At 42.0% G+C, this 22,591-nt stretch overlaps 1 protein-coding gene across 1 annotated transcript in view; it reads left to right on the top strand.

Moving 5' to 3' along the window:
* LOC142652819 (solute carrier family 2, facilitated glucose transporter member 11-like) overlaps window positions 1-22,591 on the top strand; it is a 76,395-nt gene that overhangs the window by 50,691 nt on the left and 3,113 nt on the right. Inside the window, exons 9-12 of the mRNA XM_075828528.1 lie at window positions 11,027-11,137; window positions 12,579-12,680; window positions 16,205-16,280; window positions 18,190-18,317. Coding sequence (XP_075684643.1) covers window positions 11,027-11,137; window positions 12,579-12,680; window positions 16,205-16,280; window positions 18,190-18,317 — 417 coding nt within the window. The remainder of the gene's footprint in view (window positions 1-11,026; window positions 11,138-12,578; window positions 12,681-16,204; window positions 16,281-18,189; window positions 18,318-22,591) is intronic.

The raw sequence follows: 22,591 nt of genomic DNA, 5'->3' as shown, positions 1-22,591 counted from the left end.
TTGTGTATGGGTCAGCTATGGTGGGGTATTATACTGTATGGGGGCATTATACTGTATGGGGCAGCTATGGGGGCATTATACTGTATGGTACATTATAGTGTATGGCGCAGCAATTGGGCATTATATTGTATGTGGCAGCTACGGGGGGTATTATACTGTATGGGGGCATTATATTGTATGGAGTGCATTATACTGTATGGGGGCATTATACTGTATGGGGCAGCCATGGGTGGCAATATACTATGTGGGCAGGGGTCTAGTTCTGTTGGGAAGGGGTAGAGGGCCCAAGCTGATTTCTTGCATCAGGGCCCATGAGCATTTCGCTACACCCCTGTATCTGTATGTGTATATATTTCTGTGTGTGCATCTACTACATTATCTGTACTCAGAGTTATCACTGTGTGCTATCTGTGGTGTTACATAGGACTGCAGGTAACATCTACATTATTTGTACTCAGAGAGTTATCACGGTGTTATCTGTGGTGTTACATAGGACTGCAGGTAACAGCTACTACATTATCTGTACTCAGAGAGTTATCACTGTGTTATCTGTGGTGTTACATAGAACTGCAGGTAACATAACTACATTATCTGTACTCAGTGTTATGTGGTGTTACATAGGACTGCATGTAACATCTACTACATTATCTGTACTCAGAGAGTTATCACTGTGTGTGTTATCTGTGGTGTTACATAGGACTGCAGGGGACATCTACTACATTATCTGTGCATGCAATTCCATTATCTCCAAAAAATAACAAGACACAATACTTTTACATAAGAGAATTGCAGGTATAATTATCCAATAATATACATTGATTATCAGAATTGTCCCTTAGCTGCTACGTGTGATCACGCTCACTTATAAAAGGAACAATGATGGTAATCATCATATATATATATATATATATATATATGTATATATGTATATATATATATATATGTATATATATATATATATATATATATATATGTATTTGGCTCAGAGAATAAAAAGAGCAAATATGAGTGCAGAGGAACGCCAGGAACAACGAGAAACCAATTCTCAAAACAAGGCGTTAAGAAGGCAAAACCCTGAAGTAAGACAAGCCTGTAATGAACAACGTCGTTCTCAAAGAGCACAATTATAAATACTTATCATTCCTTTTGCTAGCAAACCCGTGTAACGAGTTTTCTATACTAGTTTTATTATATTTGCCTTCTATATGTAAATGCTCGAAGTTGGACTTACTCTATGCAATGATATGCAATAAACCCAATGTGTATAACTCATTGGGGGAGATCAGTGGAGCAGGTTATTGATGAGCTTTCAACTAACTGCTACTCTGCAAAGAATATGCTGGCATTGAGCTACCGTGGAGTTTTTACTGTCTCCAAGTATTGTAATATACTAGTCCTTCTCAATGAATTAGAATATCATCAAAAAGTTAATTTATTTCAGTAATTCAATTCAAAAAGTGAAACTCATATATTATATAGATTCATTACACACAGAGTGATCTATTTCCAGCATTTTTTTCTTTTAATGTTGATAATTATGGCTAACACTTAATGAAAACCCGAAATTTAGGGTCTTCGAAAATTAGAATATTATATAAGCCCAATTTCAAAAATGATGTTTAATACCAAAATGATGGCCTACTGAAAAGTATGTACAGTATATGCACTCAATACTTGGTCGAGGCTCCTTTTGCATGAATTACTGCATCAATGCGGCGTGGCATGGAGGCGATCAGCCTGTGGCACTGCTGAGGTGTTATGGAAGCCCAGGTTGCTTTGATAGCAACCTTCAGCTCGTCTGCATTGTTGGGTCTGGTGTCTCTCATCTTCCTCTTGACAATACCCCATAGATTCTCTATGGGGTTTAGGTCAGGCGAGTTTGCTGGCCAATCAAGTGCAGTGATACTGTGGTTATTAAACCAGGTATTGGTACTTTTGGCAGTGTGGGCAGGTGCCAGGTCCTACTGGAAAATGAATTCAGCATCTCCATAAAGCTTGTCAGCAGAGGGAAGCATAAAGTGCTCTAAAATTTCCTGCCAGACGGCTGCGCTGACTCTGGACTTGATATAACACAGTGGACCAACACCAGCAGATGACATGGCTCCCCAAACCATCACTCACTGTGGAAACTTCACACTGGACCAAAGCAACTTGGATTGACGCCTCTCCACTCTTCCTCCAGACTCTGGGACTTGGTTTCCCAAAGAAATGCTAAATTTACTTTCATCTGAAAACAGGACTTTGGACCATTGAGCAGCAGACCAGTCCTTTTAAAGGCTTAGGAAACCTTTGCAGGTGTTTTGTGTTTATTCGCTGATCAGAGTGTGACACCATGAGACTACAATCTTGAACTTTTACCCAATATTCAGTTTTCCTGGGAGACAAAATTTTGGGTTTTCATTAACTGTTAGCCATAATCACCAACATTAAAAGAAAAAAAATGCTGGAAATAGATCACTCTGTGTGTAATGAATCTATATAATATATGAGTTTCACTTTTTTAATTGAATTACCGAAATAAATTAACTTTTTGATGACATTCTAATTAAATGAGAAGGACTAGTATATTACTAGCCCAGTTCAATAATGAGCTTCTGATAGAGTAAAAAAAGATGTACAGAGTTCATACATAACACTTATGCCTATGTCTAAATGCACATATCTTCATAAAATGACCAAAATTGTAATGAAAAAAAAAAATCTGGTTTTAAGCAGCAAGTTTAAAAAAACATAAAAAACTACAGGGACTGCACACCTTAAAAAGCAAATCTGCGATAATCGTGGAAAAAAACACTAATCGACCACAAACATGTGAACACAGCCTAACCCTAAACAATCATCACAATTACCTAAACTTTATCGAATGCGTTAGCTAATACTGTTTGTTTTTCTTTATAGTGGAACTGGTTGGAAAAGATCGTTTATGGCGACTGTCAGTGGAAGAAAATTTATTTTCTGACTGATGGAGATATTTTCAAAAACAGCCAGTAAAACGATTGGATTTCAGAGGCTGTGTTATTTTGAGATCAGCCTCGTATTTTTCAGCCTGAACTTATGCCGGGTGAACATAGCCTAAAGCTGTCCATACTCTTTAGATAACTTTCGGCTGATAGCTATTCCTCCCGAGTCCTCCATTGTTTTCAATAGGGAGAAGGAAGAAAACAGCTGACAGACTCCTCTGACAGCGACATATTTACTAACGAAAAAAGCATCGGACATGTTGAAATTCAACGTGCTCGATCCTTCTCTTCCCTGACATCTGCTGTTAGGGTGGAGTGGGGACGCCACCATACATATTCGATGGTGGCCGATCCCATCGAAATTGGCAGGTTTGGCTGACATACATCTAATGTGTATGGCCTGCCTAAGGGGTTAATCAGAAAGTGTTGATAGCAGTTTTCTTTACCTGCGTCTACAGTCATACAGTACTATTTCAACAACCATTCAGTTCAACAACCGCCAATCTTCCAGATAACTCCTCATAGTTTGCTACAACCTAAATTAATTAGGAAAAAACAATTGCTTTTAAAATATGCTTCAATATGGTGGCAAATCTGCAATTTTTTTAAACTAGAATAACTACCAACTGCATATTACAATAACAGTTTTATACAGTCCTTATATATACTGATATATATCTATATATTTATAGTTAAAGAGGCTCTGTCACCACATTATAAGTGCCCTATCTCCTACATAATGTGATACAGTAGTGATCAAGGTAACAGACATTTTTCTGGACTTCTGTTCAGTAATGCTATTGTGAAAAACTATAGACCGTGTCAGCCCAACTTAAAGAGGCTCTGTCACCACATTATAAGTGGCCTATCTTGTACATAATGCGATCTGCGCTGTAATGTAGAGTACAGCAGTGTTTTTTATTTAGAAAAACGATCATTTTTGACGGAGTTATGGCCTATTTTAGCTTTATGCTAATGAGTTTCTTAATTACCAACTGGGCGTGTTTTACTTTTTGACCAAGTGGGAGATGTGGAGAGAAGTGTATGAGGCTGACCAATCAGTGACCAATCAGCGTCATACACTTCTCTCCATTCATTTACACGGCACATAGTGATCTTATTAGATCCATATGTGCAGCCACATACACACACACTAACGTTACTGCAGTGTCCTGACAGTGAATATACATTCCCTCCAGCCAGGACGTCATGTCTATTGACAATCCTGACACTTCGCTAACATTTGTGTGTCATTTACAACCGTCCACATCGAGATCACGCTGGGCTGTCATTTACAGCGTAATCTCGCGAGACTACGCCTGCTGTGCTGTAAAACAACCACAGACGTTAGCGACGTGTCAGGATTCTGAATAGACGTCCTGGCTGGAGGTAATGTATATTCACTGTCAGGACACTTGAATAACGTTAGTGTATGTGTGTATGTGGCTGCACATAGTGATCGAATAAGATCACTATATGCCGTGTAAATGAATGGAGAGAAGTTTATGACACTGATTGGTCACTGATTGGTCAGCGTCATACACTTCTCCCCACAACGTCCAGTTGGTAAAAATTAAAACACGCCCAGTTGGTCATTAAGAAACTCATTAGCATAAATCGAAAATAGGTCGTAACTCCGTCAAACATGATCGTTTTTCTAAATAAAAACCACTGCTGTTATCTAAATTACAGCACCGATCACATTATCTAGAAGATAGGCCACATATAATCTGGTGACAGAGCCTCTTTAACAGGTTCCCGACCGCTGGCCGTAAATATACGGCCAGCGGTCAGGGTCTCTAAAGTCCGGCGTATAGTATATATACGGCCGCACTTCAGAGACTGTGCACGCGCGATCGCGTGCACACAGCTCTATGCCCTGGCTGTTGCTAACAGCCATGGGCACTGGGCAGAATGTCAGGGGTCAATCTTTTGGCCCCTGAACATGTGATCGCTGTGACAACCAATCACAGCGATCACATGCATTTCTGCATAGAAAACAGTGTGCACGCGATCGCGTGCACACAGCCCTGTGCCCTCGCTGTTACCAACAGCTCTGGGCACTGGGCAGAGTATCAGGGACCAATCTGATGGTCCCTGAACATGTGGTCGCTGTGACAACCAATCACAGCGATCACATGCATTCCTGCTTATAAAACAGTGTGCACGCGATCGCGTGCACACAGCCCTGTGCCCACGCTGTTACCAACAGCTCTGGGCACTGGGCAGAGTATCAGGGACCAATCTGATGGTCCCTGAACATGTGGTCGCTGTGAAAACCTATCACAGCGACCACATTTGTTTTATTTTGACTTTTCTGGCAGTAAATCTCCTGCCTCTTTTCTTCTCCTCAAACATTGTTTCAGTTTGAGGAGAAGAAGAGACTCGGGAGAATTGCTGCCAGAAGAATACAGTTACAGTTACAAAAAAATACAGTTACACTCTAAAACATTCTCTGTATAGATAGATTTCTATCTATCTATACAATCTATCTATCCATCTATCTTTTTTTCTATCTATCTACCTTTCTTTCTTTTATTCTATTAGAATAGGCAGGTAGGGAGTATATAATTATATATATATCCACATATATATAATATATATAGCAATAGCGGTTTATTTTTTTGTTAGCGGTAGTGTAGATATATATAGCAGTTAGTTTGTGTGTTTTATAAAAAAAAAAAAAAAATTGGTTTAGTTAGTGTTAGTGTTAGTTACGTTATGGCGAGGAAGTTGTTTAGCGCCGAGGAGGCATACGCCATGCTGTGGTCTGAGTCGGAGACCGCATCAGAGATGGCGTCCGAGATGGAACCTGTTTTAGGTAGTGACGATGACAGCGTCACTTCAGGTTCATCTTCAGGGGACGTTGTCCCTGATGCAGTCGAAACTGCAGAACATGAAAGCGCAGGGCCAAGTAGCGCTGTAGCACGGGACAGCCTGGTCCCTCCAGTCCAGACTCTTGTATGGGCACCTGCCCCATCTTTTGGGCCTAGAATCCACGGATTTACGGCCACTCCTGGCATAACCGTGGACAATACAAATTTTGTCCAAATGGATTACTTCCATTTATTTATAACGGACGACATCCTAAATCAGATTGTCCACGAAACAAATTTATATGCCACGCAATATATAAGGCAGAAACCTTCATCCACCCATGCCAGAGATTGGACGCCCACCAATTTGCAGGAATTAAAAAAAATTTTGGGGCTCACCCTAAATATGGGTATTGTCAAAAAGCCCTCCATTAGGTCTTACTGGTCAACAAGACCCGCCCAAGCCACCCCAGTATATTCTGCAGTAATGCCCAGGTCTCGTTATGAGACAATGAGGTTCCTCCACTTCAATGACAACGCACAGGCCCCCCCAAGTACCGATGCAAACCGGGATCGGTTGTTCAAAATAAGACCGCTAATAAATTCCCTGAATAATTTATTTCTGCAACTCTACACCCCTGAGCAGAATGTAAGTGTGGACGAATCCCTCCTCAACTTTCATGGCAGACTTAGCTTTCGCCAATATCTACCTTCCAAAAGGGCAAGATATGGCGTTAAGCTCTACAAATTGTGTGAAAGCGGGTCAGGATATACCACCGCCTTCAGAATTTATGAAGGGCGGGACCGCACAATAAATGTTCCTGGATGCCCCCCTGATCTTTCCACCAGCAGTAAGATTGTGTGGGAGATAATGCAGCCTCTGCTTCACAAAGGGTACCACCTGTACTGTGATAATTTTTATTCCAGTGTGCCCCTGTTTAGGCATTTGCATGCTGCAAGGACTGGGGCATGTGGTACCATGCGCAAAAACAGAATTGGTTTTCCACAGCAATTAGTGGGGAAGCGCATGGTAAAGGGGGACTCCTGTGCTTATGCATCTGAAGAATTGCTGGCGGTCAAGTTCAGGGATCGCAAAGATGTGTATGTGCTAAGCACGATTCATACCACAGGAACAGTGGCAGTGAGGGAAAGGGGGGCAACATCAGACAAGCACAAACCAGTGAGCGTGTCCGAATATAACAAGTACATGGGGGGGGTGGATTTAAGCGACCAGGTTTTACAGCCCTATTTAGTAAAACGCAAAACTAAAACCTGGTACAAAAAGGTGGCCATTTATTTGTTACAGGTGGCCATCCACAATTCATTTGTGCTGTATAAAAAAAAACAGAGGCAGAGACACATACCTGGATTTCCAGGAAAAAATTATTGAAGGCCTCATTTTTGATGTTCAGGACACCCGAGAATGCCCCCAGTCTGAGGATGTCACGCGACTGACTGAAAGACACTTCATCAGTCGGATTCCCCCAACAGCAACCAGAAGCAACCCCCAGAAAAAGTGCCGCGTCTGCAGAAAAGACGGGCACCGCAAAGATTCCCGATATTTCTGTCCCTCATGTCCCTCACAACCAGGCCTGTGCATTGAGCCATGTTTTAAAAAATACCACACTGTTCTGCATTATTAGATTTTAGTTAATTTGTTGAAAATATATTTGCCCTACATTACGTTTTTATTTTTCCCATGATTTTACTCCAAGGGTGAGGGAGGGAATGGGTGGGTGGGGGGTGGATGTCATGTTTGCATATTCTCTAAAGTTCATCTGCTAGAGAGCTCCATTTGCATAAACCTGCAATTTCTTATTTTAGAAAACCCCAAAAAATAAATTCCCATTATACCCCTAGATGAATATTTTGGGATTTCTGCTTCAAGAGCAGATATTTTGGAAGTGTTATAGAAACTCTGCTAAGTTTTGTAAAATCAGCTTTGAAAAAAAGCGATATGTGAAATAATCTTCTTCTATCCTCCGCCCTCCTACATCTCTATGTGATAAATAAGGCCACATATTTAGTATCCCCGTGCACGGGAGAAGTGGCAGAATGTGAACGGAGATTAATTTTGACCGTGGTCTATGCTGTGTGTGAAAAATGCTGGTATAAACTGACGCATTTGCTAAAAAATTGCTAATTTTATTTTGATCCATCTTATTCAAGAAACTTTCAGAAGAAAACTGGACTGTCTAAAAATATGATAAACCCCTTGAAGAAAACCTTGTGGGGTCTACTTGTGTGAATGAAGTCATTTATGGGGTGTTTCTAATCTTTCAGCAGCATTACACCCCCCAGAAAACAGTATGCGGCTATAAAATCAAGTGCAGAATTCCTGGACCGAAAAGGCCAAAAAGCCTCTTTTTATGCCAAGCCCTGGCACATGCCCATGAATAAAGCACACATATTTGGTATCCCCATGCACGGGCGAAGAGGAAGAATGTGAAATGCGATGAATTTTGTCCGTGGTCCATTTTGTGTGTGAAAAAGCTAGCATAAACTGACGCATTTGTTAAAAAAAAAAGGTAATTTTATTTTGTTCCATCTTATTCAAGAAACTTTGAGAAGAAAACTGGACTGTCTAAAAAATGATAAACCCCTTGAAGGAAACCTTGTGGGGTCTACTTGTGTGAATGAAGTAATTTATGGGGTGTTTCTAATGTTTCAGCAGCATTAGGCCCCCCAGAAAACAGTACGCTGCTATAAAATCAAATGCAGAATTCCTGGACCAAAAAGCCTCCTTTTATGCCAAGCCCTGGCACATGCCCGCACAGTGAATAAGGCACACATATTTGGTATCCCCATGCACGGGAGAAGTGGAAGAACGTGAAAGGAGATGAATTTTGGCCGTGGTCTATACCGTGTGTGAAAAATACTAGCCTAAACTGACGCATTTGCTAAAAAAGTGCTGATTTTATTTTGGTCCATCTTATTCAAGAAACTTTCAGAAGAAAACTGGACTTGCTAAAAATATGATAAACCCCTTGAAGGAAACCTTGTGGGGTCTACTTGTGTGAATGAAGTCATTTATGGGGTGTTTCTAATGTTTCAGCAGCATTAGGCCCCCCAGAAAACAGTATGTGGCTCTAAAATCAAATGCAAAATTCCTGGACCGAAAAGGCCAAAAAGCCTCCTTTTATGCCAAGCCCTGGCACATGCCCGCACAGCGAATAAGGCACACATATTTGGTATCCCCATGCACGGGAGAAGTGGAAGAACGTGAAAGGAGATGAATTTTGGCCGTGGTCTATACCGTGTGTGAAAAATACTAGCCTAAACTGACGCATTTGCTAAAAAAGTGCTGATTTTATTTTGGTCCATCTTATTCAAGAAACTTTCAGAAGAAAACTGGACTTGCTAAAAATATGATAAACCCCTTGAAGGAAACCTTGTGGGGTCTACTTGTGTGAATGAAGTCATTTATGGGGTGTTTCTAATGTTTCAGCAGCATTAGGACCCCCAGAAAACAGTATGCGGCTCTAAAATCAAATGCAAAATTCCTGGACCGAAAAGGCCAAAAAGCCTCCTTTTATGCCAAGCCCTGGCACATGCCCGCACAGTGAATAAGGCACACATATTTGGTATCCCCATGCACGGGAGAAGTGGAAGAATGTGAAAGGAGATTAATTTTGGCCGTGGTCCATACCGTGTGTGAAAAATGCTAGCATAAACTGGCGCAATTGCTAAATTCTTGCATTTTTTTCAAATTTTGCCCACTTTAGAGAAAAAAATAAAAATGATATATACTGACAAATGCCACTAAAACAAAGCCCTATCTGTCCTTTAAAAAGAGTGTAAAATTCAAAGATGAACTTTATTCACCTGCTGAGTTATAGTCATCTAAAGAAGCGCATAGCAAAATTGTGAAATTTGCTCTGGTCATTTAGCTGTAAAACAGCCTAGTCCTTAACCGGTTAACTTTACTGTTAGGCTTCCTTCACACTGTTTTTTTTCTGGCGTGTTTAACTGCATGAAAAAACTTATGTAAAAACGCTGTTTGTTTACATGTAACATGCTTTTTTTTAATGACGTTTTTACATGCCTTTTTCTGGCTTTTTCATTTAGTGTAATTTTATAAATGTGTTTTTTTCTGGCGTTTTTGAAGTATAGAGTAAACTATGGGTAAAATGCAAGAAAAAACGCCACTAACCATCACAAAACAAAAATCAAAAAATGCCCTGTGTGAATCCAGACGTAAACACTTATACAGACGTTGCCAAGTTTATCTTGACTCTAATAACTTGCTGCAGCGCGATATCACACAACAAAAGCCATTGAAAAGTCACTGAAAGACTCAAGTTAAAATTTATGGACACTGTGTATTTTATCCGTTAAGAGTCAAGATAAAATGGCTACGTCTGTACATAAATTTAAGTATAAAAATATGACCTCTTCCACAATAAGGGTATGTGCACACGTAGTGTTTTCAGCCGTTTTTCGGGCCGTAAACGTCCCGAAAAACGGCTGAAAAATCGGAAGCAGAACAGCTACAAACATCTGCCCATTGATTTCAATGGGAAATACGGTGTTCTGTTCCGACGGAGCGTTTTTTTACGCCTCGTTTTCCAAAAACGGAATGTAAAAAGACGACTGCAAAAAAGAAGTGCATGTCTTCTTGGGACGTTTTTGGAGCCCTTTTTCATTGACTCTAGAAAAACAGCTCCAAAAACGGGCGTAAGAAACGCTGCGAAAAAACGTCTGAAAAACAGCTCCGTATTTTCAGATGTTTTTGTTTTTGTGTGTTCACATACCCTAATTCTTATCTCATTACCTGAGTTTTTATTTCTCTTCCTCTGATTCAGAAACATCAGTACTCAACTTTCCTTCTGAAAAATATATTTTTTTCTACTTTCCCCCTTATTATTATTGTTATAATAAAATAAATAAAAAGTCCATATTTTTCTATAGATAGACCACTCTTTTTTTAGGGGTTTTTGTTTTTTTGGCCTCAATTAAAATTTGATCTAAAACTCTTCAAATAAAGAGGTCATGTTTGCTGGCACAGTTATTTAGTATGCCTGTGGCTCCTGTTGGTCACCCTACATCGTGTCTCCTCACTATACTTCAAAAACTCAGCCAATACCAATGTGGACGCAATTTTGGTGCATCATGGCACATTTACAGATGGGTTAAATTTATAATGTTCCATGCGCCACATTAATTCATGTTATTTCCTATGACAATTTTTCCAATATCTGGAGCAAATTACAAGAAGAATAATAAACCTGCTCCAATTATTTTTTTTAGGTTTATTTCTATTCTGCTGAAGTTTTTAAAGCTGCCGGGTTTCCAGACAAACAAATCCCGTACTTAACAGTTGGTATTGGAGTTTCTGAGTCCACCTCAGTGATCCTGTGTGTAAGTCACCACAAGTCTCTTTCCTGCATTTCTGTAGCAGATAAGTAGAACTTCTAGGAAAATTGCTGATACTGTCTTGACACATAAAGGTATGTCACTGTGTGTAACAAGACTATAGTAGCCATAATACTTTACTAAGCTTAGTTACTTTTTTCTTTTCAGTTGTATGTTAAATACTTCTGTCCTATAAATATTAACTTAATAAAGCCCCAAGCCAAGGAAGACAGTGAACTGTACATGTCGTTTATGAAGATCATTCTACTGCGACATTACAGCACATAAATGATGCTGTGGATTCTGCAGGGAGGGCAGGCACACAGAATTTGATTGCCTTCACCTACTACCTGAATATTGCCTGCATGTAAATGGAGTTATTCAGTGACAAAGGCAGAACTTGAATATGCTGGGCCCTGTGGTGCAGTTTTTTGCCCGGAATGTCTGCTGCGGAAAACTGCGCCATTGCCAGCCTCCTAGGATGACGTTTCCCAGGAGTCCGGCCCTCTGAAATCATCTAGGCCGGCCTCTTGGGATGACTTTTCATCCCATGTGACCGCCGCTACAGTCTGTGATTGGCTGCAGAGGTCACATGGGATGAAACGTCATCCCAGGAGGCCGGCCTGAAGGAAGAAACACAGACTTCTGCGTAAGTATAAGATTAATTTTTTTCTGAGTTGCGTTTTTTGTGTGCAGAATCACTGCGATTCCGCTGCAATAAACACAACGGCTATTTCTTGTGGGTTTTACCTCCCCATTGAATTCAACGGGGAAAACCCCCAACAAATAAACGGCGTTTACGCAAATATAATTGACATGCTGCAGAGTAAAACTCTGCACCGCATGTCAAATACAAAGTGTTTTTTCAGCTCACTATATACGCAGCATGTGGATGAGATTTGTTCTATTGTGTCCACTTTACTTCTACTATTTTCTGCTACGGATTTTCCGCAATTAATTCCATTGCGGAAAATCCACAGCATTTACGCAACGTGTTAACTGACCCTAAAGACGTTTTCAATTTTATTTTATTTCCATTTAATTGCAGTCTGCAGGGTGTTTTGTAATGCGCGTGATAGACACCCCCCCCCCCCCCCCTCCGCCGGTCCTTAGAAAAACTGTCTTGCATGAAAGTGTTTCTTGGTGCAAAAAAGTTGGGGACCGCTGATCTAGCAGAAAGGTCTTTAGGCCCCCTCAGGCACTGGGTGCAACTGCAACCACTGCATAACCTACAATTATATGTACCATGTTAGTAATATATGTATAATCAGGAATTGATATATGAATGCAGCACAAAAGCTTAACAAAAAAAGTTGAGGATCGCAAATCTAAACCATAGTTTGGGTATTACTCCTTGGGAACTCATCTGTTCATCTATGCAATTAAAATACTGTTTTTATTTCTCATTAGTGCAATTGATAATTTTTTTGCATACATTCTTTCTTAGAGTCTAGTCATTGATCTTTTTGGCAGAAGACTTATTTTGCTGGCCGGGTATGCATTCATGATTCTATCCTTGGGGCTTCTGACTCTGACAATTTCACTTCAGGTAACTGTCATTACTGCTCCCACAAAATCACTCAAATCTTTCAAAATAATATCCCTAGGGTGCACTCATACGTGGAGTATGTGCCTTGTATTTCCGCAATGTATGCCTATAGGAAAAATATACCGCAACTCAGATTTCTCTTGTTCTTGTGTTGCAGAATATTTTTCCCATAGGCATGTGTGAATGCACTCTAAGGGCTTGTCCACACGTAACGGAATTGCTGCGTATTTTCCGCCTGGAATTGCAGGCAGAAAGTGCAGTGGAATACACCAGCAGTGAAGTGACTGTGATTTAACATATGTCATCAACACGCTGCAGAAAATTCAGTGCAGAAATTCACCTGTGGTACGTATTTTTAGTTCCGCAGCATGTCGATTAGGCCCTATTCACACAACAGGGATTCTTGGCCGTATGGCGGACGTTTTTGAACGCAGTAGGAACAATGGATCCCAAATGGGGTAATTCACACGGCCGATTTTCTGAGGGCTGGTAAACTAGGTTGTCAAATAATGGGGCATGCCCTATTTTGTGCTGTTCTCCCTGCTCCCATAGCAGTCTATGGGGCCGTGTAAAGCACGGCTGCCACTTGGATGTGATCTGAGGGACGCCCGTGCTTTCTAAGGCTGGGTTCACACGAAGATGTTACGTCCGTAATGTACGGAACGTATTTCGGCCGGAAGACCCGGACCGAACACGGTGCAGGGAGCCGGGCTCCTAGCATCATAGTGATGTACGACGCTAGGAGTCCCTGCCTCGCTGCAGGACAACTGTCCCGTACTGTAATCATGATTACAGTACGGGACAGTAGTTCCACGCAGAGGCAGGGACTCCTAGCGTCGTACATCACTATGATGCTAGGAGCCCGGCTCCCTGCACTGTGTTCGGTCCGGGTCTTCCGGCCGAAATACGTTCCGTACATTACGGACGTAACATGGTCGTGTGAACCCAGCTTAAGGCTGGGTTCACACGTGGCGGAATTTCACTTGAATTCCGCTGCGGACACTCCGCAGCGTTAATCCGCAGCGGAGCCGTTTCTGCATTGACTTCCACTTCTATTTAGAAGTGTTCGTTTAGACGTTGAGTAAAATTCCGCTGCGGAGCATAGGCTGCGGAGCGGAATTTGGTGTCCGCAGCATGCTCTGTCTGTTGCGGAGCAGTGGCGGACTGGTTGCGGACTCATGGCGGAATTTCTCCATTGACTTCAATGGAGATTCTAAATTCCGCAATGAAGTCCGCAGCTGTCATGCACATGTTATGTGTGCTGCGGATGCGTCTTGCTTTTTTAACATGACATTTCTTCATTCTGGCTGGACCTATGTATTTCTAGGTCTACAGCCAGACTGAGGAAGTCAATGGGGCTCCCGGAATTACGGGAGCGTTGCTAGGAGACATCAGTAAATAGTCACTGTCCAGGGTGCTGAAAGAGTTAAGCGATCGGCAGTAACTGTTTCTGGACCCTGGACAGTGACTACCGATCCCAATATACAGCAACCTGTAAAAAAATAGAAGTTCCTACTTACCGAGAACTCCCTGCTTCTGTCTCCAGTCCGGCTTCCCAGGATGACGTTTCAGTCTAAGTGACGGCTGCAGCCAATCACAGGCTGCAGCGGTCACATGGACTGCCGCGTCATCCAGGGAGGTAGGGCTGGATGCCGAAAGAGGGACGCGTCACCAAGACAACGGCCGGTAAGTATGAAATGCGTTTACTTTCACTAGGGAAAGTGCTGTCCCTTCTCTCTATCCTGCACTGATAGAGAGAAGGGAAGCACTTTTTCCGCAGTCCGCAGCAGCTAGTCCGCATCAATTTACTGCACATTTTGGGCAGATCCGCAGCCGTAATCCGCAACCCGGATTAGGTGTGGCATTGATGCGGACAGCTGCGGAGGAAATCCGCCACGTCTGGCCGTGCCCTAACGCTCGCTCACTTCTCCTCCTCGGTCTTGTGCATGAGGCGTTACTGCTGCAGAAAGTGGAGTGATTTCCTGCATTTTTCAGATGTACTGCGTATATTGCTGGGGAAACGGGGAATTTGTTACAAGGGTGGAAATTACATTACAGGAAGAAGAAATATATCACCATATCATAACCCTTGAAAAAAACGCAACAAAAAAACATAGCAAAAATCCACACTATTTTCCGCAGTAAAAAACGCATGAAATGGTGTGCATTTTCCACAGCGGATTATCTGCTAGTTGATGCATAAATGCATCGGAAAAAAAATTCTGCGGCAAATCCGTTACGTGTGGACAAGCCTTAAGGGTCAGTTCACACATTGCGTAAATACTGCGGACTTCCACAACGGAATTCATTACGGAAAATCCGCAGCAAATACAGTAGCAGCAATATGGATCAGATAAAACAAATCTCATCCACACGCTGCGTAAAACGCTCAGAAATTGACTTGCGGTGTGGAAATGTATTCTGCATTATGTAAATTGTATTTGCGTAAACGCTGCTTATTTGTTGCAGGTTTCCCCCATTGAATTCAAAAGGGAGGTAAATCCCGCAACAAATAGCAGTTGTTGCGGGATTTATAACGCAACTGCTAAAAAAAACTAAATCTTATACTTACCCATGAGTCTTCCTCCAAGCCGGCCTCCTTGGATGACGTTTCATCCCATGTGACCGCTGCAGCAAATCACAGTCAGTAGCGGCGGTCAAATGGGATGAAACATCATCCCAGGAGGCCGGCCTGGATGACTTAATAGGGCTATTGACTATTGACCGTGGCATTTAAGGGGTTAAATGGCCGAAAACCGAGTTATCTGCTATCTCGGCCATTGCAGCGGGAGCCCAGCTGTCAGTTACAGATGGCATTTCAGAATGATGTACATGTACGGCAATCTGTAGCAACTAGCCTCCGCAGACTACGTACATTTACGTCATTCTGTGTAAGGCCGGATTCAGACGAACGTGAGCATTTTGCGCCCGCACAAAACGCATGCGTTTTGCGCGCGTGGCAGCAGCGTGACAGCTCCGTGTGTCCTGTCCATATGGATGCGCAGCTGCGTGCTTTTCGCGCAGCCGCCATCTTTATGACACTCCGTTTGGATGTTTGTAAACAGAAAAGCATGTGGTGCTTTTCTGTTTACATTCATTCTAATGGGGTTCCGTGGGGTGCGCGTGATTTCAATGGGTGCGTGATGCGCGAAAAACGCCTAAATATAGAACATGTCGTGAGTTTTACGCAGCGGACTCACGCTGCGCAAAACTCACGGACTGTCTGCACTGCCCCATAGACTTGTATAGGTCCGTGCGAGCCGCGTGAAAACCACGTGGGCTGCACGGACGCAAATCATGTTCGTCTGAATCCGGCCTAAAGGGGATAAAATAGCTGGGAAAAGGACCACATAATAAAAATTACAAGTGATTTAAATAGTCACATCGAGTACTACAAACATTTGCATGTTTATATTATGACAGTATAGATTTTAGCATAAACTTGTAGTAGTCAAATTAGAGATTATGAGGTATGTAATAAAATAATTGTCACATGTTAATACACCATTTTTTTTAATGCTCAGGACTCTTTCTCCTGGATGCCGTACTGCAGTGTAGTCATTCTCTTTATTTATACGCTATCGTTTGGTACAGGAGCAGGTGAGTGATCACTTATTGTCTTTTATAGGCTTCATTCAGACGACCAGGTTGAGTTTGCCAAGTGAATGCCGTATATTTTATACCAAAAATTTTATTGAATCCCATCATAGGAAAGGAAAGTTTTTGCATGGACTGTTCATACATCCATGTAACTAAATGCCTTACTCTTAAATAGGGACTGCACTTTGATTATATTATTCATTTATGCAAAATTTGTTCAAGTATAAGAAACTTTGTAATATATTTTATTAGTGAAAAATGCCTTTTCCCCCACTTATCAACCGTGCTGCTGCACCTTCTATATATGTGATAGACAGAAACAGGTGAGTAGGATTCTGCTCTTCTATGTGTGCAGTGTATAGAAGACAACATGATAGCTGTAAGGCTGGGTTCACACGACCTATTTTCAGACGTAAACGAAGCGTATTATGCCTCGTTTTACGTCTGAAAATAGGGCTACAATACGTCGGCAAACATCTGCCCATTCATTTGAATGGGTTTGCCAACGTACTGTGCAGACGACCTGTCATTTACGCGTCGTCGTTTGACAGCTGTCAAACGACGACGCGTAAAATGACTGCCTCGGCAAAGAAGTGCAGGACACTTCTTTGCAACGTAATTTGAGCCGTTCTTAATTGAAGTCAATGAAGAGCAGCTCAAGATTTACGAGCGTCAAAGACGCCTCGCATAATGCGAGGAGGAGCTTTTAAGTCTGAAACGAGGCAGCTGTTTTCTCCTGAAAACAGTCTGTCTTTTCAGACGTAAAAGGTAGCTAGCCTGTGCACATACCCTTATGGTAATGCTAGGCTGCTGCTGCTGTGTTGTATCTGGCTGGTTATGAAAAATGGGGGGGACCCCACGTCATTTAAAAAAAAAAAAATTATTGGAAAGAACTATGTGGGGTTCCCCCATTTTTATAACCAGCCAGATACAACATAGCAGCAGCAGGCTAGCATTACCAGGGTGGGAAGGGCCACATTTTTTGGCCTTTCCCAGCCTAATAATACCAGCCTGCGGCCGTGCCAGTGCCCAACCATCATTACAGATGGTCGGGTACTGGATCGTACCCGGCTCTTCCCGGTACCCCTGGTGGCGGTGGGTACCTGGGTAATACTAGGGGTTAGTGTTAGCCTCTTCATGTCTAACATTAAGTCTCGCCTTACTAATGGATGATATTGAAATAAAAACCCCACACACAATCCTCCTTAACCATTTTATTGAGAATACAAAAAAAGACGTTATCGAAGTAGTCCTCGAATTCGACATAGTCTAACAACCGAATCTGTAAAAAAACACAAACACACAAAATGTCAGCGAGCTGAGCCCTATATCTAATTCTATCATGTGTGATACTCTTCTTCTGAGCCACTGTATCTAATCCTATAATGTGTGATACTGTCTTCTGAGCCTTATATCTAATCCTATCATGGCTGATACTGTCTGCTGAGCCACTGTATCTAATCCTATCCATAGCTATAGGGTCATAGTGCTATAGATATGCTGTCTCCTATATACACATATACATACACGAGCACACATTTTTTGGGGGGGGGATATATGTATTGGGGCTATTTCCCCTGATGTTTTAAGACCTTAGTGACGCCCCTGGCTGCTAGTGCTGCATCGTTGGGTCACTTAGGAGACCCAGCGAGGCAGCTGAAAGCTGCGGGCCGTCGGCCATGAGAAGTTTAGGGAGGGGAGCTCAAGAAGAATATTTGCATCAGGGCCCATGATCCTTTAGCTACGCACCTCATACCAGTGTGTGGTGTGTGGTGTGGTGTGTCGGAAGCTACTTTTCTATACTTAATTTGGACAGCCGGTCTATTTCTATTGATATTCAACTCCGTAAGCATGTTATGTATTCAGCATGTGGGTCTCCTTGTGCTCATTATATATTTTCTTCACTCAGGCGGGCCCACCATGACTATTATTTTGGAAATATTTTCTCAGGAAGCTCGGGCAGCTGCAATGGTGATCGTAGGAGTAATAAATTGGCTGGGTCTGACTATCATTGGTATGATCTTCCCCTTTATCGTGGTAAGCGAACATTGTGAAATTTTTTTTCAGCCCAATATGTTCTTAAAGGTCAGGTAATTTACAAAAGTATATGAATAATGTAGCAATAGACAAAAGGAGACAGAAGGAGTACTAACAATCAATGCAGACACATAAGGTTAAAGTATATACATAAAGGAAGGGGTTGGGATAAAATGATATTTCAGGATTCTGGTAGAATTCTGGTGGGGACCATACACTTCCTAAAGATAAATAGTGTGTCTATGCCCATAAACTAATGTAGTCATTATTCTAAGCTCAGCTGTTTGAGTCAAGGGTCCATCTAGCTTTTGGTGGCTGAGGGGAAAAGTCAAATGAAGGCGTTGTCCCTCATATCACCAAATTACAGATGGGTAAGTGAAGGATTTAACTATATATAGTTCAGTCCATGGAAGATGTTCGTGAATTGCAAGCAGATTTAAACAAACTAAGTGTTTGGGCGTCCAGGTGGCAAATGAAGTTTAATGTAGATAAATGTAAAGTTATGCATCTGTGTACCAACAACCTGCATGCATCATATGTCCTAGGGGGAGCTACACTGGCGGATTCACTTGTTGAGAAGGATCTGGGTGTACTTGTAAATCATAAACTAAATAACAGCATGCAGTGTCAATCAGCTGCTTCAAAGGCCAGCAGGATATTGTCGTGTATTAAAAGAGGAATGGACTCGCGGGACAGGGATGTAATATTGTCACTTTACAAAGCATTAGTGAGGCCTCATCTAGAATATGCAGTTCAGTTCTGGGCTCCAGTTCATAGAAAGGATGCCCTGGAGTTGGAAAAAATACAAAGAAGAGCAACGAAGCTAATTAGGGGCATGGAGAATCTAAGTTATGAGGAAAGATTAAAATAATTAAACCTATTTAGCCTTGAAAAAAGACGACTAAGGGGGGACATGATTAATTTATATAAATATATGAATGGCACATACAAAAAATATGGTGAAATTCTGTTCCATGTAAAACCCCCTCAAAAAACAAGGGGGCACTCCCTCCGTCTGGAGAAAAAAGGTTCAACCTGCAGAGGCGACAAGCCTTCTTTACTGTAAGAACTGTGAATCTATGGAATAGCCTACCGCAGGAGCTGGTCACAGCAGGGACAGTAGATGGCTTTAAAAAAGGGTTAGATAATTTCCTAGAACCAAAAAATAATTGGCTCCTATGTGTAGAAATTTTTTCCTTCCCTTTTCCCGTCCCTTGGTTGAACATGATGAACATGTGTCTTTTTTCAGCCGTACTAACTATGTAACTATGTGTATATATATATATATATATATATATATATATATATATATATATATATCTCAATCACAATACTGCTCTCCAGCAGTCAAAGTGCTCAGCTTGCCTGATGAATGCTGCAATAATTTGCTACTTTGATGCAACGCTCACTTAGCTTGTGGTAAAAGAAATACTGTCAGCAGGTTCATGCTACCCTAACCATGAGCAGCATGACATAGAAACATTACACTGAACTATGTTTTATTCTGAAGCGCGAAGTGCGGTAGCCATACTTAAGAATAAGAGTGTTCGCTGGGCGGCTCCACTCCGGCTTCTGCCCATCTTGCTCAACTTGATTGACAGGTCTCTCCATATACACAAAAAAAATTAAACTCTTGGGCACAAATTCATTACAATATTGTTTTTTTCCTTCTGGAGGATAGCTATTTTGCATACCTTTCCCAGGGAGCATTGCACGTTAAGGGTAACTAAACTTTTAAAAAACTTTTTGACATGTCATAATAACATGTCAGAAGTTTTGATCGGTGGGGTTTCGAGTACTGAGACCCCTAACGATCACTAAAACCAAGTGGCAGAAGCGCTCGGTTGATCACTGTGATGCTTAGTTTCTGATCGGCTTTCCTGGGAAAGCCGAGCGAGCGGTGTACAGGCTCAATAGCATGGGTTCTGTTGACATAATCCTGGCCAAAATACATTAGACTGAAGGTTTGTGTTGGTTTGTCAATGGACACTGAGTCAGTTACTTATCCAGATCCAAATCCATAAGTTATTTTGATATAACGGAGAGAAGTAAGAGACACACAGACAATACTTTGTATACCCAAATAATCCTTGTCTGATTTATTGATAGAAATGCAATTACAATAATATCTTTCAAAAGGGGAGTAGGCTTAAGCTCAGCCAATCACTTACAGTGGGACGTTGGCTCTGGCTCAGCCAATGTACGTACAATGGGGAGTTGGTCGGGCTGAACCAATTACGAACGAGAAAGGCTCCTAACATGTAAGACCAAATATTCCCATAACATGCAACGTCACCACAAAGTCATCAGGACTGATGGTCATAACTCCACAGCTGCAATATCACCAGTCTATTCCTCATAACAAAAATGGTAAATAAAATTAGATCCCAGATGATATGAGGCGTCAGACTCATTTCTCATAATAAAAAACTGGTAAATATTTAGGTATATTCTCTAGAACAAGGAATACTAAAACATTAGCTAAGAAACAAAAGCACATAATTGTTCAGACAATCCCAGCATGAAAATACTTTTAGGGCTTGTCCACACGTAACGGAATTGCTGCGTATTTTCCATCCAGAATTGCAGAATTTTCCAACCGGAAATTCACCTGCAGTGCGTATTTTTCGTACTGCAGCATGTCAATTCCTGCTGCGGAAAGTGGACTGAATTGCTGCGTTTTTCGGAGCACATATCACTATCTCTCTGCATTGAAAAAAAGGCAGCAAAATCCGCACCATTTTCTGCAGTAAAAAAAACGCAGGAAATGGTGCGGTTTTTCTGCAGCAGAATGTCTGCTAGTTTTAACGGAAATACTGCAGAAATTAATTCCGTTACGTGTGGACAAGCCCTTAGAAAGATACAGATGATTCTTCAAAACACAAAATGGATTCTTTAAGATATAATATGGATACTCCATACAAGATGGAGTCACACAACCATACTTTCAAAATAGAAACACATTTTACTGACTATCACAGGCCATACACCTTCCGTGAAAACCAAGCAGAAACGAAGCAGCACAACACTCCCCCGAGCACTTCTGCCTCTTTGTTTTAGAGATCGGTGGGGTCTCAGTGCTCGGACCCCCATGATCAAAACTTATGACATGTCACTATGGCATGCAGGGGCGTAGCTAAAGGCTCATGGGCCCCGATGCAATAATTCTTACTGGGCCCCCCCCCCCCCCCGCAAACTTCTCATGGCCGACGGTTCGCAGCTTTCAGCTGCATCACTGGGTCTCCTAAGTGACCCAACAATGCAGCACTAGCAGCCGGGGTCGTCACTAAGGCTGGGTTCACACACCCTATTTACGGACGTAATTCGGGCGTTTTAGCATTGAATTACGTCCGAAAATGCGGCTCAAAAGCGTTGGCAAACATCTGCCCATTCATTTGAATGGGTCTTACGATGTTCTGTGCCGACGGTCATTTTTTTTTACGCGCCGCTGTCAAAAGGCGGCGCGTAAAAAAGACGCCCCCGTCAAAGAAGTGCCTGTCACTTCTTCAGACGTAAATGGAGCCGTTTTCCATGGACTCCATAGAAAAACAGCTCCAATTACGTCCGTAATGGACGCAGCGAAAGACGCCTGCACATGCCATTACGGCTGAAATTACGGTGCTGTTTTCTCCTGAAAATAGCACCGTAATTTCAGCCGTAACGGACGCTGGCGTGTGAACATACCCTCAGGGCTTAAAATGTCAGGGGAAATAGCCCCAATACATATGTGTCCACCCCAAAAAAAATGTGTGTATAGGAGACAGCATAGCATATCTATAGCACTACGACCCTATAAACTATGGATAGGATTAGATACAGTGGCTCAGCAGACAGTATCACACATGATAGGATTAGATACAGTGGCTCAGAAGGCAGTATCACACATGATAGGATTAGATACAGTGGCCCAGCAGACAGTATCACACATGATAGGATTAGATACAGTGGCCCAGCAGACAGTACCACACATGATAGGATTAGATACAGTGGCTCAGCAGACAGTACCACACATGATAGGATTAGATACAGTGGCTCAGCAGACAGTACCACACATGATAGGATTAGATACAGTGGCTCAGAAAGCAGTATCACACATGATAGGATTAGATACAGTGGCTCAGCAGACAGTATCACATATGATCGGATTAGATATATGGCCCAGCAGACAGTATCACACAAGATACGATTAGATACAGGGCCCAGCAGACAGTATCACACATGATTGGATTAGATACAGGGCCCAGCTCGCTGACATTGCGTCTCCAGCGCTGGAC

This window comes from Rhinoderma darwinii, chromosome 1 (genome assembly GCF_050947455.1).
Source record: "Rhinoderma darwinii isolate aRhiDar2 chromosome 1, aRhiDar2.hap1, whole genome shotgun sequence".
Lineage (NCBI taxonomy): Eukaryota > Metazoa > Chordata > Amphibia > Anura > Rhinodermatidae > Rhinoderma > Rhinoderma darwinii.
Note: the sequence above shows the minus strand (reverse complement) of the source record. Positions and strands in the feature narration are given on the sequence as shown.